The sequence below is a fragment of the Anomalospiza imberbis genome, unplaced genomic scaffold, assembly GCF_031753505.1.
Source record: "Anomalospiza imberbis isolate Cuckoo-Finch-1a 21T00152 unplaced genomic scaffold, ASM3175350v1 scaffold_55, whole genome shotgun sequence".
NCBI classification, from domain to species: Eukaryota; Metazoa; Chordata; class Aves; order Passeriformes; family Viduidae; genus Anomalospiza; species Anomalospiza imberbis.
This window is the reverse complement of record NW_027100162.1, coordinates 465,557-481,486: the sequence shown is the minus strand read 5'-3', so window position 1 is coordinate 481,486 and position 15,930 is coordinate 465,557. Positions and strand designations below refer to the sequence as shown.

At 57.1% G+C, this 15,930-nt stretch overlaps 1 protein-coding gene across 1 annotated transcript; it reads right to left on the bottom strand.

Annotated features, from left to right (window-relative positions):
- Positions 1-10,392: 10,392 nt before the first annotated feature.
- LOC137467257 (maestro heat-like repeat family member 5) lies at positions 10,393-12,134 on the bottom strand. Its single transcript, XM_068178765.1, has 4 exons — positions 11,674-12,134; positions 11,405-11,506; positions 10,937-11,039; positions 10,393-10,657 (listed from the first exon to the last, which is right to left on the bottom strand). The coding sequence occupies exons 1-4, from the start codon at positions 11,860-11,862 to the stop codon at positions 10,593-10,595; spliced, it is 459 nt and encodes a 152-aa protein (XP_068034866.1). The 5' UTR covers positions 11,863-12,134; the 3' UTR covers positions 10,393-10,592.
- Between the last annotated feature and the right edge of the window lie 3,796 nt (positions 12,135-15,930).

Here is a 15,930-nt window from a genome sequence, read left to right as displayed (position 1 = left end):
CGATCCGGATGGGAGCCATCCCCGGAGCCTCCCCCATTCCCGGACCGGACCCTTCAATCCTTTTTGGGGCGGCTCCTGCCGCTTCCAGCCCATTTTTGGGGGATCCAAACGGCTCCGGGGACCCTCCCCACTTTGGGGGTGTTGGGGTGGCCCCAGGGCCGCCCCGAGGGCCGAGGGGGGATGGAAACCCCCAAAGCCGGGGGGCTCCTGGGGGTCCCCAGTTCCCCCCGTCCCCACCCCAAAACAGCTCCTGGCCAATCAGAGCGCGCGGCGCTGCTGACAACTCAGTTGCCGGGCCGGCGATTTTCAGCCAATCAGCGCCTGCGATAGCTCTGACTCATCAGTTGCCAGGCAGATCAAAACGCTTCTCAATGCGCTAGCCAATCAGAGACTGCTCGGGGCCATTTCTAGCCAATCAGAGCGCTTGTTCTCGATGACTCCTCAGTCGCCAGGCGGACCCGCAGCGCCCAGCGCTCCCCGGGAGCGGAATTTGGGGAGGGGGGAGGTGACCCTGGGGATGGGGATGGGGCGTGCGGGGGCAGCTGGGGCCGGACTGGTGGCACTGGTGGTGCTGAGAGCCCCCCCGGCCGCGGGGGTCGCGGTGAGAAGGGGTTGGGGGCCCCAAATTAAACCAAAGAGGGATCGGGACCCCCCCACGGAGCGGGGAGGGGCCTGGAACCCCCAAAACCAAACACGGGAGAGGGGAGCGGGGATTGGGGGAACGATGGGGAAGGCGGGGGAAAGAGGGGGATGGGACACCCAAAAAGGATCAAGACAACTTGAGGTGGCCACCTTTATATGTGGATGGTAGCCAATGGTAGCCAATGCTTTTTCCCAGTCCATGGGATCCCAGTCTGTGCAATCCCAGTCCATGTGGTCCCAGTCCATATAATCTCAACCCAGTTTATCCCAGTGTGTACCGTCCTGATCCCTATGGTCCCATTCCATATGGTCCCAGTCCATAGGATCTCAGTCCAGGTGATCTCAGCCCATGTTTGATCCCAGTCTGTGTGGTTCTGCACACACTGCCAGGGTCTGAAATTCCAGTCACCAGCCAGGAAAAAATGTTCCTGCCCTTGAATGTCCTTGCTGTCCTCTCAACGAGTTATAATAAAACTAAAAATCAATAAATTTTAATTTAAATAAAATAGAATAAAAATGAAATTTAAAAATTTCAACTCTTACAACCCTCCTAGGGCTCCGCTGCCGGAATCAGCAGGAGTGGTGTTGGCCTCTTCAGGGGAGTTAGAGTGGGACCCGACCAGAGCGGGGGCCCTTAAACCCCAAAAATCCACCCTGGGGGGCAAAACATCCCCTACAGCGGCTTGGAGTGAGTCCCCAGGAAAAATGTCACCTAAAGCTGTCATGATCACCCCTGAAAAGGGGCTTGTGGGGCTGTGGCCCCACAAACACCTGAAAATGGGGAGGAAAAAACACCCTTGGAGGGGTGAGGTCCCCCCAAACATCCCTAAAAAGAGAAAAACTCCTCTTCAGAGGGGCCTGAAGACCCTTCAGGGCCCTCGAGGGGGGACAAGATCCCCTCCTCTGCTGGGGTCTCTCCGAGCCGGGAGCTCTCCCGTTGGCGGCTGCCCTCGGGGGAGCCCCGAACGACGGCGGCTCCTGGGCTGAGCCCCCCTCAGCCGGGGCTGTGGAGGGAACTGGGGGGGCTGGGACGGGGCCTGGGGGTCCTGAGGTGACCTGGGGGAGCCTCAGTGGGTCCCACCTCCCCCTGTGCCCCCTCTCCCACCCCCTTCCCAATATTGCCCCCAAACAAAAGGTTGTGGCTGTGCCAGCGCCCCTACTGACCTCCAGCCCTGGGAACCTGGAGCAAGCGGAAACCACAACTTTGCAAATGCTACCTGTGCCTGAAGCAAATGGAAAGAGAACTGGGGTGTGAAAAATAAAGCTTGTTTATTTTCAGAAAAACAGCAAAGAAAACTCAGAACACACTTACATTGTAAGAATATTTGTAACAACAACTATCTATGGAATATATATACCCAAGAACATATCTAACAAAAGTCTATGAAACGTATTTACAGAAGACAAAAAGAAGCCCTAAAACCTATAGCCTAAAGACAACAACAAACTCTACAACGTATGTACAAAAAGGGTGGCATCTCTGTCTGGGATCTCCATCGGTCCTTGAGGAAAAGCAAGAGGCACAGTCGCTCCAATCAGGCAGAGAGGGCTCTTCCATGTGCCCCCAGGCTGGCCCAGCAAGCGCAGCACAGGCTGGGGATGGCCACCAGAACCCAATGCACCGGGTCCCACATCCCTGAGCAGGGACCACCCAGCCCAGTCCCAGCCTGGCAGCAGGGGACCCGCTCTGCCTGTGGGGACCACATGCCTGTCCTGCTGCTGGTGTTGCTCTTCATCCCAAGATCATGGCCTCTTCCTCATCTTTCTCATCAATGTCCATGTCCTCAAGGTACTCTTCCATTTCCACGTCCATCTCCTCTTCCACATCTACCTCCATCTCTTCTTCACCAGTCTCTTCTCCATCCACTTCCATCTCCTCCTCTGTATCCATCTGCATGTCCACCTCCATCTCTTCCTCTCCAGTCTCTTCTCCATCCACTTCCATCTCCTCCTCTGTATCCATCTGCATGTCCACCTCCATCTCTTCCTCTCCACTCTCTTCTCCATCCACTTCCATCTTCTCCTCTGTATCAATCTCCATGTCCACCTCCATCGCATTGTCTCCACTCTCTTCTCCATCCACTTCCATGTCCTCCTCTCTATCAGCCTGCATGTCCACCTCCATCTCGTCCTCTCTCTCGGTGACAGCCTGCAGAGGTAGCAACACCTCAGAGTGGGGTCCCTGTCCCACCCCATCCCCTCAGAACTCCAGCCCAGCCGGGCAGCTGGGGGGTGTCCACCTCCATGGAATGGCACTGTACCTTCCTCAGGACAAATGTGAGCATCCTGCAGGGACGGATGACAAAATCCAGGCAACAGAGAGCTTTCAGGACTGATGGGAGTATCAGGGCGCAGGTGACGAGAAGAGTGACAGGGAGCATGGTGAAGGGTGAGCGGGCACGAGGGCTGGCACAGGGTGGGCTGACACAAGGGCCAGTGGTTGTGTTGTGCTCTTTGCTGGACGCTGGAAGTTCCTGCTGGAACATCACATCTGTGACATCACAGTGGATCTAAAGAGCATCTTGATCCAAGCTGAGCAATCTTCCCCAGCCCATGCTGCTCACAGCCCTGTTGCCAAGGATGGGGCATCCACAGCCTGGGCCAGTGCCTCAGCAGCCTCCGTGTAAAAGAGCAGCTCCCTCAGATCCAACTTCAATCAGCCTCCTGCAGTTGAAAGCCATCCCCCCTTGTCCTGTTGCCACGGGCCCGGCTGAACACTGTCCCCGTCTTTCCTGTGGGACCCTTCCAGTCCTGCAGAGCTGCACGGAGGCCTCCCCAGTGTCTCCTCTTTCCAGGCTGAGCATCCCCAGCCCCACTTGGACGGCAGTCAGGTAGATCAGGGGGAGTCAAGGCTGAAGTCAAACAGCATCAGGAACTGAGAGGTGGAAGCTTTAGGCCCAGGTTTGCCTCTATAATAACAGTGGAGGGGAAGATGGTGGGACACTGGCTCTGTTCTAACCGCTGATTATTTTCTTTTTTTTTTTTTTTCCCTTCTTTTCTGTCATGCTGATGCAGGTGTTGCTGTTTGCAAGGAAGCTTGGCACATTATCCATTGTCTTCTCCATTTGTGAAACACCGAGCAGAGTCTGGGCAGGCTGATGATGCAGAGCAAAACCTGCAAATACACCGGTGATCCTGAGCCTGGAGGATGCAGCTAAACCCGGCCAAAAATAATTTCTGGAAAGTCAAGCCTGGTTTACATTTTCTTGAGTTTGGCTATTCCTGAACCGGGGGAGGGGGCATTCGGGGGAGGGGGTACCACAGGGGTTCCCCTCCCCCGTTTTTGGGGGGTCTCCCATGGTGCCCCCTCCCCAAAAAGCTCCGCGGGCCCCCTGAAGCGGCTTCTGTTCCACCGGCCGGTGCCCCCTGATCCAGGACGCCCCCCGGTGAGTCTGGGGCGCTCTGGGGGGATTTTGGGGGGATTTTGGCGGCATTTATGGGCTTTGGGGGATTTTGTTGGGAGATTAGGGGGAATTATTGGATTTTGGAGAGAATTACTGGGTTTGTGGGGTTATGGGGGTTTTGTGGGTTTTGAGGATTTTGGATTTTGGGGATTTTTTAGGGTTTTGGGGTGGTTATTTTTTGGGGGGTTTATTGAAATTTTTGGGAGGTTTTTTTTTTTTTTAATTTTGGTGGGTTCCACTGGGATTTTGTGGGATTCTTTGGTGTTTAGGAGTTTTTAATTGGGATTTTTGGGGGATTTTGGGGGGTTTTAGTGGAATTTTGGGGGGCTTTGGAGTTGTCCCAGGGTGTGGGGAAGGGCTGAGAGGCACCAACATCTGGTTTAAACCCCTGAAAGTCCCAATAAACCCCATGAAATCGCAATTAAATTTCACAAATTCCCATTAGAATACCCTCGAATCCCAAAAAAAGCTCACAAAATCCCAATTAAACCCCACAAATCCCCCCAAAAATGTCTCCAAAACCACAACAAGCCCCACAAAATCCTCACGAGACCCAAAGAAATCTTGGCAACACCCAAAAAAACCCACAAGCCCCCCCAAATCCCCACTAAAATAACTAAAAAACCCAAATCCCCAAAGAATCCCACTAAATGCCCCAACAATTCCAATAAAATGCCTCCAAATCCCCTAAAAATCCCAATAAAACCCAGAAATAATTCCAGAGGATCCCACAAAATCCCCACAAAATCCCAGTAAAACCTTCCAAAATTCAAAAGAAAACACAAAAAAAATCAATTAACCCCCAAATACCCCCAGGAAAAAAACTTCTCACTCAAAGCACCAATAAAACCCCTCAAAATCCAAACTCCCCAAAATTCCCCAACTGCCTCCAAACCCAATAATTCTCCCCAAAAACCCCAACAATTCCCTGTAAACTCCCAACACAATTCCCAAAAGCCCAAAAAAGCCCCAGATGCCCAAACCCCTCCCGAGCCCTCCCTGGTCCCTCCCGGTCCCGCCCAGGCCCGTCCGGGGCCGCGGCCAAAACTGCCCGGAGCGAACGCGGAGGTCCCGGAGCGACCCCGGAGCCGATCCCGGGCTCGGCCCCTTTGGGGATTTTGGGCCGAACCGGGCAGGTTCAGGGTGGGCTTCAGATCCCTTGCGGGGATCCCGAGCCTTTTTGGGTGGATTTTCAGCCCCTGTGGCTGATTTGAGGCTGAATCTGGTGGGGTTTAGGGGGATTTCAGATCCCTTTGGGTGATTTTAGGTCCATATGGGTGAATCTTAATCTTGTGTGCATGATTTTAGGTCCCTTTTTTGTGATTTAGGGTCCATTTAAGTAGTTTTTTTTTGCTTCTTTGGGCAATTTTAGGTCAAACCAAGCCATTAAGGTGATTTTAGGCCAAAGCAGGTACTTTCAGGGTGGATTTTAGCTGCATTTGAGGGATTTAAGGGTGATTTTAAGCCATTTCATGTGTCTTTTAAAACATTTGAGGCAATTTTAGACCCCATTGTTTGGATTTTAGAGCCCTTTGGATACTTTTAATACCATTTGGCTGATGTCAGGCCGAACCATGTGGATGTAGGTTGCATTTGATGCCCTTTTGGGTGATTTTAAACCAAACCGGGCTTTTTTAGGACAGCGCGTCCCCTTGGCCCCGCTCCTTTCCCCTCACGGTTCCGCTCTTTCCTCACCCCCTTTCCCCTCACGGTTCCACCCTTTCCTCGCCCCCTTTCCCCTCATGGTTCAGGATCCCGGAGCGGGGGAGGAGGAGGAGGGAGGGAGGAAGAGGCGCAGCGGCAGCAGGGAGCAGCCGGAGGAGAGGAGAGAAGGAATCGCGTGGCCCTGGCGCTGCCTGAGCTCGCAGCACCCCGGGAGCATCGCCCCCATCCCGCAGGTGCCCGGGGAGGGGGAGCTCGGCCCAAATATCCTGGGGGGTGCCTGGGTTTGGGGTTTTTTGCGGGGGATATTTGGAGCTGGCAGGGCTCCAGAGATCAGCCGTGGCGGGCCTTAGGGGGACATCATGGGGTCTTGAGTTCGGGAGCGGCTACACCCGGTATGAGACCAGTCACTCCCAGTATGAGCCTGGTTAAGGTCTTTCAGCTCCTGCCAAAGGTCTGACAGCTCCTAGTGAAGGTCTGACAGCTTCTGCTGAAGGTGTGACACTTCCTGGTGAAGGTCTGACAGCTCCTGTGAAGGTGTGACAGCTCCTAGTGAAGGTCTGACAGCTCCTGGTGAAGTTATGAAACCTCCTAGTGAAGGTCGGACAGCTTCTGGTAAAAATCTGACAGCTCCTGCTGGAGGTCTGACAGCTCTTGCTGAAGCTGTGACAGCTCCTTCTGAAGGTGTGACGGCTCATCCTGGTGGTCTGACAGCTCCTGGTGAAGGTCTGACAGCTCCTACTGAAGGTCTGACAGCTCCTGCTGAAGGTCTGACAGCTCTTTCTGAAGGTGTGACAGCTCCTGGTGAAAGACTGAAAGCTCCTCTTGAAGGTCTGGCAGCTTCTGCTGAAGGTGTGACAGCTCCTGGTGAAGGTCTGACAGCTCCTCCTAAATTCTGACCATTCCTGCCAAAGGTCTGACAACTCCTGCTGAAGGTCTGACAGCTCCTACTGAAGGTCTGACAGCTCCTGCTGAATTTGTGACAGCTCCTAGTGAAGGTGTGACAGCTCCTGGTTAAGGTGTGACAGGTCCTGCTGAAAGTGTGACAGCTCCTTCTGAAGGTCTGGCAGCTTCTGGTGAAGTTCTGACAGCTCCTGGTGAACATGTGAAAACTCCTGGTGAAGGTCTGACAGCTCCTGCTGAAGGTCTGACAGCTCCTTCTGAAGCTCTGACACCTCCTGGTGAATGTTCGACAGCTCCTGCTGAAGGTGTGACAGCTCCTGGTGAAAGTGTGACATCTCCAGGTGAATGTTTGACAGCTCCTGCTGAAGGTGTGACAGCTCCTGCTGGAGGTCTGACAGCTCCTTCTGATAATCTGACAGCTCCTGCTGAAGGTGTGACAGCTCCTGGTGAAGGTGGGACAACTCCTAGTGAAGTTGAGACAGCTCCTGCCGAAGTTCTGACAGCTCCTGCTGTCGGTCTGACAGGTCTTGTTTAGGTCTGATAGCTCCTCCTGAAGGTCAGAGAGCTCCTGGTGAAGGTGTGATAGCTTCTGGTGAAGGTCTGACATCTCCTGGTGAAGGTGTGACAGCTCCTGCTGGAGGTGTGACAGGTCTTGGTGAAGGTCTGACAGCTCCTGCCGAAGCTGTGACAGCTCCAGGTGAAGGTGTGACAGCTCCTAGTGAAGGTCTGACAGCTCCTGCTGAAGGTCGGAGAGCTCCTTTGAAGGTCTGACAGCTCCTGGTGAATGTCTGACAGCTTCTGGTGAAGGTCTGACAGCTCTCAGAGTGTCAAATTTACGTGGCTAGAGGGTGGTGTGCAGAAAGGAGACAGAGGAGTCCTGTAAAAGTCCCTTGATTGGCATAAAGGGAGAGCGTGCATCAGGCGTGTGTCCAACGCAGTCTCCCAATCACTTGGATCAAGTAGCCTTCTTTTCTTCTTTCCCGGCTGCATTTTCTTTCATTCCCTTTCCCCCTTGGCTGAGCTACTTGGAAGGTACTCGGGACTTCCCGATCTGCCCATCATGTCCCCCTCATTACGTGCCCTCTATAAAACACACGATCCACGATCATTTCAACTAGCTAAATCAATTGATATTTTTAGTGAGCTTTACTGATTGACATGGACTGCTCCTCAGCCAAGGCCATGCTAAACTCCTGAACTTAGGGAAGAAGAACAAAGACTTTATAGGGTTGTGAGAGACGAGGTGACATTTTGCTGAAGCCAAAAGATTATTCAGCTAAAGAATGAAAGCTGTTGGTTCTATGTGTTGTTGTTTGTGGTTTGGATATATTCTGGTTGGTTTGTTGGGTGTTGCTGGAGAGGGGCGGGGTTGAAGCCCTGACTAAAAAGGAATTCAGATGATGGGGGAGTAGACAGAAAAGCAGGTGGTCAGGAGAGAATGGAAGTGCCCCAGTACCGAGCCAATGGGAAAGGGGACAGGGACTGCCCCAGCCGGGAAATGCCCGAAAATTTTCCACTTTGTTGGAAGGTGTGTGTGTTCTGCTCTCGGGAGGGACATGCAAATTCGGCTCGGCTGAATCGGTATGAATGAACAGTTGTTGCCCTCATTTTTAAAAGTGTTAAGTTTTCTTTTATAGTTATTTTGAAAGTTTTAAAGTTCTCATAAAACTTTCTTAGCCTTCTGATAATGTTTACATATTTCTACTAAAGTTCTCATGCACTGTTCATGCAAATAATGATTGTTTTACATTCTTCTTTGTGGGAGGAGAAAATTAATAGACTGTTAGTTTGACCAGTGTGGTTACAGAAGTGGCAATTTCATCCTCCAATCTACTGCCACTTTTAGAATTCTATATATTGCAAAGTCAGAAATAAAATTAACTCTTTTTCTCTCTTGAACTCATCAAGCTTCTGTGTACTCCTTTGGTGCCAAATAGCAACAAAGTTTCTTTTTGCTTTGAAGACTTTGTCCCCATTTAATTGTGTCAAAAAGCCTGTTCATTTCTAACAGGATTATAAATATTAAGTTCTTCACCCAGGGCAGATTTAAAGCCCAAACTCCCATGTCACGTCCCCCAGACTTCCGGAACATCGCCAGAGCTCCCCCAAACCCTCCTGTCAGCCCCTGGAAACGCCCCAGAGACCTCCCAACCCCTGTTTCAACCCCGCAGCTGCCTGTAACTCCCCCAAAGACCCCACCCCAGCTGCCCATAACTTCCCCAAAGCCCCCCCAAGCCCCATATCACATTCCCTGACCTCAAACAAACCCTTATTCTCCCCCCTGCCCCTCTGCAATTTCACTCACACACGGCCATGGCCTGAGGGGACACGCTGGTGGTCTTCAGGTGGGAGCTGGCCAGGGCATCCTGACCAAAGACCTGAGGAGCTTCAGCCTTTGCAGGGGAGGCTGGCAGCAGCTGCACCCCCAAAACAGCCCCTGCAGCCCCCTCAGCCATGCAGCTGCACTGCTGGATGACTGGCTCTACGTGTCTGGAGGTGCAGGGGGGGCTCGGGGCATCCTAGGGTAGGCTGGTGGGATTTTCAAGAGGCTACAGGGCCAAGGGGCCTGGAGGATCTGGAAGTGCTGGGGGAATTTGGGGAAAGGGGAGGTTGGAGGGATTTGGGGAGCTGTGTCATGACTGGCTCCATGTGTTTGGAAGTGGGAAGGGGTATCAGGGGGTCCGGGGCAATTTCTCGGGGGGCTTTGCAGGGACTATAGTGGCTGGGGGAGCTTCAGGGCATCTTGGGGGTGTGGGAGCATTTTGGAATGAGAGGGGATACGGGAGGGCTGGGGGGCAACGTGTTCTATGTCTTTAGAAGTGGGGAGGGGACTGGGGGCTGATTTTGGAGCCTCCACTGATTACTGGGTGCCCCCCTCCAGCAAAGGGCCAAGGCTGTTTTCTCCTCCCATCTGGGAGGGGGGGTGAGCTTTGAGGATCCCATCTTCAGTCGGGGGGGTCCCTTTGTCACTGAAACTGTGTGAAAATGAAACATCTCCAACAGCAAATTCAGGGTTAGAGAATCAAAGGCGTTACTTTATACTGGTCAGGACGTGCAACAGAAATCATTGCATCTACACATTGCCCGGGTGTGCAGCCAGCAACACACGGGCAGGAGGACACAGATGACGCTTCCTGGCTGGGAGAGGGCTTGTGGCCATCTCCAGGCACCGGTCTGACAGGGATCCCCGCAGCTCCAGCCCTGCACAGCCACTCTGTCGCCAGCACAAAGGCTTCAGCAGAACCAGCAAAGGCCAAGGGGATACTTTTCCCTTCCCCACTGCTGGCCTGGGCCGCTTGCTGAGCACAAGGACCCGTTTTCCCCTCTACCCCTGTGCTCTGCAGACCCTGGGCAGCAAATGAAAGATCCTGGGAGTCTGTCTATTACAACATATCCTACATTTATATGCTAAGGAAAAAGGAAAATAAGGAAAGAACAATGTTGAACAAATGAAACATTGCTTCTGGCTGAGGTGGCCCCAGCAGACAGAGCTTCTGGGATCAGTTCTCTGCAGAGCTCCAGCAGTGCAGCCAGCCGAGCCCTGACAGACGAGGCCGCGTCCTCCATGCCCTGTGGAGCTGATCACACAGGCTGTCGAAGATGGAATATCGAGCTCTCTCTACTGCCTGGAGGACGTACAGTGTTTGAATTGCCAGGCTTCCGACGGCGACGCTGATGTCATCTGCCATGCCTTCAAGGGCTGAAAGAGAGAGGAACAGAGCCATGGTCAGTTCCCGGATCTGAGGGGACCCGAAGAGACCCCCGTTCCAGGGCCGTGCCAGCCGGCTCTAGCCATGGCCAGCAGGGAGCAGGGACCAACAGGATCAGCCCGAAGCTGCTGGCCACGAATCCCCCAGGTGGCCCTGACGTCTCTGTGTGCTCTGCCCACACCGCCCCTCGTCCGCACAGGGAGCAGAGCCCTCGGCAGCCGGGGCAGGGCTTGCAGCTCCCCCGCCAGCCCCCGCTGACAGCCCGCTGCCCTCACTCACCCTCACAGATGAGCTGGAGCTCTTCCTTCTTCCCCCTGAGGTGCTGCCCGGCCATCCCTGTGAACACAGAGCCTGTCACGGCCCAGCGGCACAGCTCCCTGCCAGCGGCGCTGCCGGCCCTGTGGCCACACGGCCTCCTGGCCCGGCAGGGCTCAGCCCGGGCCCTTGCCGCACGCTGCCGGCCCAGGGCACGGCTGCGAGAGGGCGGCAGCAGCGCCGAGGCCAGGCGGGGCTCCACGGCGCCGGGCCCGGATGGCGCTGCCGGGGCAGCAGCCGGGGCTGGGGCCGAGCTGCGGCGGGGCGGGGAGGGAAGGGGAGCCCGGGCTCACGGCTCACCGATGAACCTGATGGCCTCCTCTCGCAGGGACTGCTGCGGGCTGTCCAGGTACTGCAGGGCCCGGCGCAGGTGCTCGGCCGCTCGGCTCCTGTCGTCGGCCAGCTGCAGAGAGCGGCAGGAGGGAAGGGTTGGCGCGGGCTCAGCCCCTGTGCCGGGCGCTCCCTGCGCCCAGCCCCGGCCTCCCCTGCCCGCACAGCCCTGAGGCGCGGCCAGCAGCCGCGGGCGCCGGGCTCTGGAGGGGGCAGAGGGGCGGCTGCTGCCCCGGGAGCCGCGGCGCCGCCCCGCCCCGCGGCCCCGCCGGGCCGGGGCTCCATCGGCCCCGGCTCGGGCCCACGGGAGCCTGGAGAAGAGCCCGCGCAGCCTCTGGGTGCAGCAGCGGGCAGGGGCACAGCTGCCAGCCCACACACTGAGCACCGCGCTCAGGGGGCTTCTCCAGCCTGAGGCTGGCACTTCCAGGCCGTCCTTACCAGGCACTCGGTGAACTTCCACAGCTTCTTGTTCTTCACCAGTTTTTGAAGATCCCTCCTCTTCAGGAACTCAGCCACACAAAGCAGCGTTTCCTGAGAAACCTGGAGAGCAGCAGAGATGCGGAGATGGCCCCACAGCCCAGGGCGCAGGACCTGTGTCCCTGTGTCCCTGTGCCAAGGCCTGGAGGAGGCTGCAGCCCACGAGGCGCTAGGGCAGGAGGCAGCTGAGCCCCCTCCCAGGGGGACAGCAGCAGCCCATGAGTCCTCACCTGTGCCACATGCTGATTCTCATCATGGCAGTGGAAGAAGAGTGGCAGCAGGCTCTGGCGCACGTGTGTCTTCAGGGCCTTCTCTTCCTTTTCCAGTGGAAGAGACACCAATGTTTGGAAGAGCAGTATGGAGAGCAGCTGCACATGGCTATTGTCCTGTATGAAAGGAAGAAAAAAAGACCTCAGCATCGGCTGCACGGGGCTCAGCTTGGCTCAGGCCTGCAAATCCACAGGGCACAAAGTGTCCAGGCAGCAGTCAGTGGCCGTGGCTGGGGGCAGCGAGCCTTACGTGGTCAAAGAGTGGCAGGAGCGCCTCAACCAGCTGCAGTGCGATGGGGCTGGGTATCAGCATGGCCTTGTCCCAGAAGATAAAGCTGAGGAGCCTGACTGTCATGCTGACTATCTCTCCATCTGCGTCCCACAGGAGCTCCACAAGACTTTCAGTCAGGCTCCACATTTTTTCGCTCTGTGCAGAACACAAGTTTGTGAAACGCCATCCTGCTGCCGCAGGGCCTAGGGGCCAAAGGGCTGTTCCGAAGCACTTGGGCAGTTGAACCAGGAGGCAGGAGAGCTGGGAGCAGCTGCCCCAGCGCCCAAAGCCCAGCCAAGCCCAAGCGACTGCATTCCCAAGTGCAGCCTCAGCCGCTGCCCCCTTCTCACCATCAAGGGATCATCGATGAGCACAAGAAGGGCCCTGAGCGCCAGGCGACGCCTCTCCCTGCACTCGCTCCGCAGGTGCCTTGACAAGATTTGCAGGATTCTCTTAGCACCGCGTTCACTCAAGTTCAGGCACTCAAGAACCTGAAAGGCACAGGGCAGTGACAGGGGACCTGGCCGGCAAGAGCCCGGAACAGCACAGGGCTGGGCCCAGGCAGCAGCGCAGGGCGCGGGCACCGTCCCAGGCAGCTGCGGCTACGAGAGGGCAGAGAGCTGGGAGGCAGCTGAGCGAGGCAGCGCTGGCCATCAGGCTCACCTCCACAAGGAACGCCAGGGCGGGCAGTTCCCAGCGTGGCTCCTGTGTGCTGAGCAGCCGGAGCAGGTCGCGAGCGATCCTTGAGCACAAGGGGATGGAGACACAGGACATCTCCCTGGCAGGAGAAAAAGAAACCAAGACTTTGGGCCGGGGGACAAACCTCTCCCAGGACTGACTCACAGAGGTCTGGCCTTTCCCCAGCATCCTGTAAGGGCCCTGGGCTATTTGGGAGGTGGCTCCTTGTGGGCCCCCTCCTCTCCCAGCCTTTTCCAGTCGGCTTGGCTGTTCCTCGGTGACAAGGCCCTCTGGCCCACGACCACGGGGACTGTGTGGGGCACCCTGGGCACTGAGCACAAATGTCAGAGGCAGTGGGGAGAAGGGGGTCTCACCTGGCCAGCAGACCCACGGCATAGTGGTGGGTGTCAGCACACAGCAGCGTGTCCCAGCCACACTTGCGTTCTATTGCCACCACCACATCCTCGTGCTGCATTTGGCAGAGCAGGGACTTCAGGGTCCGCACTGCAAACCTGCATGCAGAGCAAAGCCCAGGTCACGCTGGGAGCACTGGCTCCTGCCCTGGGCACCTGGCAGGGACAGGAGGACTGGCATGGAGCACCTGTTGGGGTTGGTGGCAAGGCCGTATTGCTGCTGGCATCCCTTCCAGAAGGTATCGACCTCTGCTGGCACATCCAACGTGCTGAAGAACACTTGGAAGAGCAGATGCACAAAGAGGCGGGGGAAATACACGGTCACTACATGTGGGACACAGGGCATCTGGAGGATCTTCCACATCACCACAGTTGCCTGCAAAGGACAGAGCAGCCCGAGACAGTGCTCAGTGCCGAGGTGTCCGTGTGGCAGGGCCCGAGCATGGGAGGGAGAGGCCCGGAGAGACACAGGGGGAGCACCGGGCCTGGTGGCCCTGAAGCTGCCCCGAGGCCAGGTTTCAGCCCAGCGCCTGAGGCAGGGAGATGCAGTGGGGGAAGGAGGATGCAGAGCTGCTGGACAGGTGGCCTTGGGGCCAGCAAAGGCCAGTGTCAGAAACTCACAGCCAGGACAAAGACACCCGTTTTGTCCCCATCGGAGGTGCACGTGCTGTGCTCTGGCCAGCTCCCCAGCACATCGAGGAGTATCAGCTGCGCCGGCTCCGCAGTCCTGGGCGAGCACATGATGCTCTTCCACATGGTCAAAGCAGCTCTGTGGGGTCAGAGCTCTGTCTCAGAGGAGTCTGGGACACAGCACCGTGGCCTGGGCGGCAGCGGGGAGCTGAGCTGGCTGCCAGCCCTGCCTCTGCCCACTGCCCCTCGCCAGCAGCACCCAGACAGCCCAGCCCTGTGGGGACAGGTCCCTGAGGGCCAGCGAGGAAGCATGGCAGAAGGCTCGGGGGCTGACGTGCCAGGGCTGGCAAAGGGAGCAGCCAGAGGGCCCTGGAACTCTCTGTTGGTCAGACACCTGGGACAGGCTGTATAGGCTGATGGGCTGGGGAGCCCTGAGCCCTCTGGGCAGGTGGGCCCCATACCTGTCACAGGATGGGGCCACACGCAGGAGCGTCATTACTACGTCAGCAGGCTGCTCTTTGGTGAGATCCAGCAGGGCCCTGTTCAGCCTGTGCTCAGCAAACTGATTGGCCATGAGCCACTGGTGGATGTACCTCACCATGGCAGGCACCTGGAGAAGGCACGGGGAGACTTGGAAAGCTGCCAGAGGGAGGAATGTCCCCAGCTTCCCCAGAGAAGTGCTTCCCTTGCCACCCCACTGCCATGGCCCTCAAAGCCAGGGATGTTCCACAGAATGCTCCAAGCGCGGTGCTCGGCTGAGCAGTGACAGCAGGCCCAGCCCAGGTGGGGATGGCTGCAGGTACCTGCACTGTTCTGCGGAAGAGGCCACGGGTGCGTTCCTGCTCTTGTGTGCGCTGCACGGCTGCATCTGGCAAAGAGTGAGCGCAGCCTGAGCTGAGGGGCTGCGGGCGAGGCCGGAGAACACAGCCCAGCCCTGCGCTCCCCAGGTAGGAACAGCCCCGGGATGTCCCAAGGGATGGAGCACGGTCCTGGGGTGTCTGTCCTGGCCCCTATTCTGTCCTGTCCATGGGCATGTCCCCAGGGGATGGGATGGGATGGGATGGGATGGGATGGGATGGGATGGGATGGGATGGGATGGGATGGGATGGGATGGGATGGGATGCAATAGGATGCAATGGGGTGGGATGTGGCCAAGCTGGCTGCAGCCACCAGCCCTGCAGCCCAGCAGCCCAGCTCTGCCACTCACCCTCCTGCAGAGGCTTGAACCGCACCACCTCTTCAGTCTCCTGTGCTGGGCCAGCTCCAGGGCCTTCTTCCTCTTCCTCCACCCAGGCCAGCTTGGGCACTCTCGGGGATCTCTGCTCCATGTCAGTGACTGGATTTGTGACGACTCACAGGAGAGATGTCTCAGAAATCTCCGAGTCAGCAAGGCCTGCAGTCGTGCCTGGAAGGCACCTTCAAGAGAGAAGCCTCAGGAAGGCTACAGGACAGCAAGTCCTGCACTCTGGTCTCGAGGGCTCCTTGCCACAAGGACAGGAGACTCCTGTCAAGGATTGTGGTCTGGCCTCGAGGGCACTGGTGGCAGGGATGGGAGATGCCTCTGGGGCACCAAGTCCCACGGTCTGCCCTCGAGGACACCTGCAGAAGAGAAGCCTTGGGAAGGCCACGGGTCACCAAGTCCTGTGGTCTGGCCTCGAGGTCAGCTGCAGGAATAGCACCTCGGAAAAGCTCTGGGTCAGACACGAACAAGTGTGCTGTGCGGGGGCTCCTCACGGCACCGCTCTGTCCCGTCCTGTCCCGTCGTGTGCTCCGAGCACTGTGGTGTGGCCTTGTCACCACCAGCTCCTATGTCACCCTGTGTCACAAAGGGCCCTTGGACACGCTGTCCCGTTCCATGCCACGGTGACCATGCTGCACCATGTCACAAAGGGCCCCTGCACACACTGCCCCCTGCCCTGGGACCACCCCCAGCCCACCCAAAGTGGCTCAGGTTGGAAGGAATCCCTCACCCCAAGTGTCTAAGACACCCCGACAGGATCTTTAGGAACGGCTCAAACCATCAGCAAACGCTGCCCTGCTCTGCGGGCTCAGGGCAGCAGAAGGAGGCCCCAGGGCTGCCGACGCAGCTGCGCTGGGAAGGGCATGGGGCCTTCCACAGAAGCTGGCACGGCCTCCTTGGGACACGTCCTGGCTGGTGGCCATCCTAAGCGTGGCCGTGTGACACAGACGAGGAACGTGTGGGCCAGGGCAGGAATGCTGCTCTGA

What these genes read in the sequence shown, in the direction of transcription:
- LOC137467257 (XM_068178765.1), bottom strand. Translation starts at nt 11,862, where the DNA reads ATGCTGAGGTCTTTTTTTCTTCCTTTCATACAGGACAATAGCCATGTG. An exon ending in GGAAGTTCACCGAGTGCCTG is followed by an intron (nt 11,040 to 11,404) that starts GTAAGGACGGCC and finishes CGCTCTCTGCAG; the next exon opens with CTGGCCGACGACAGGAGCCG. An exon ending in GGAGGCCATCAGGTTCATCG is followed by an intron (nt 10,658 to 10,936) that starts GTGAGCCGTGAG and finishes CTGTGTTCACAG; the next exon opens with GGATGGCCGGGCAGCACCTC.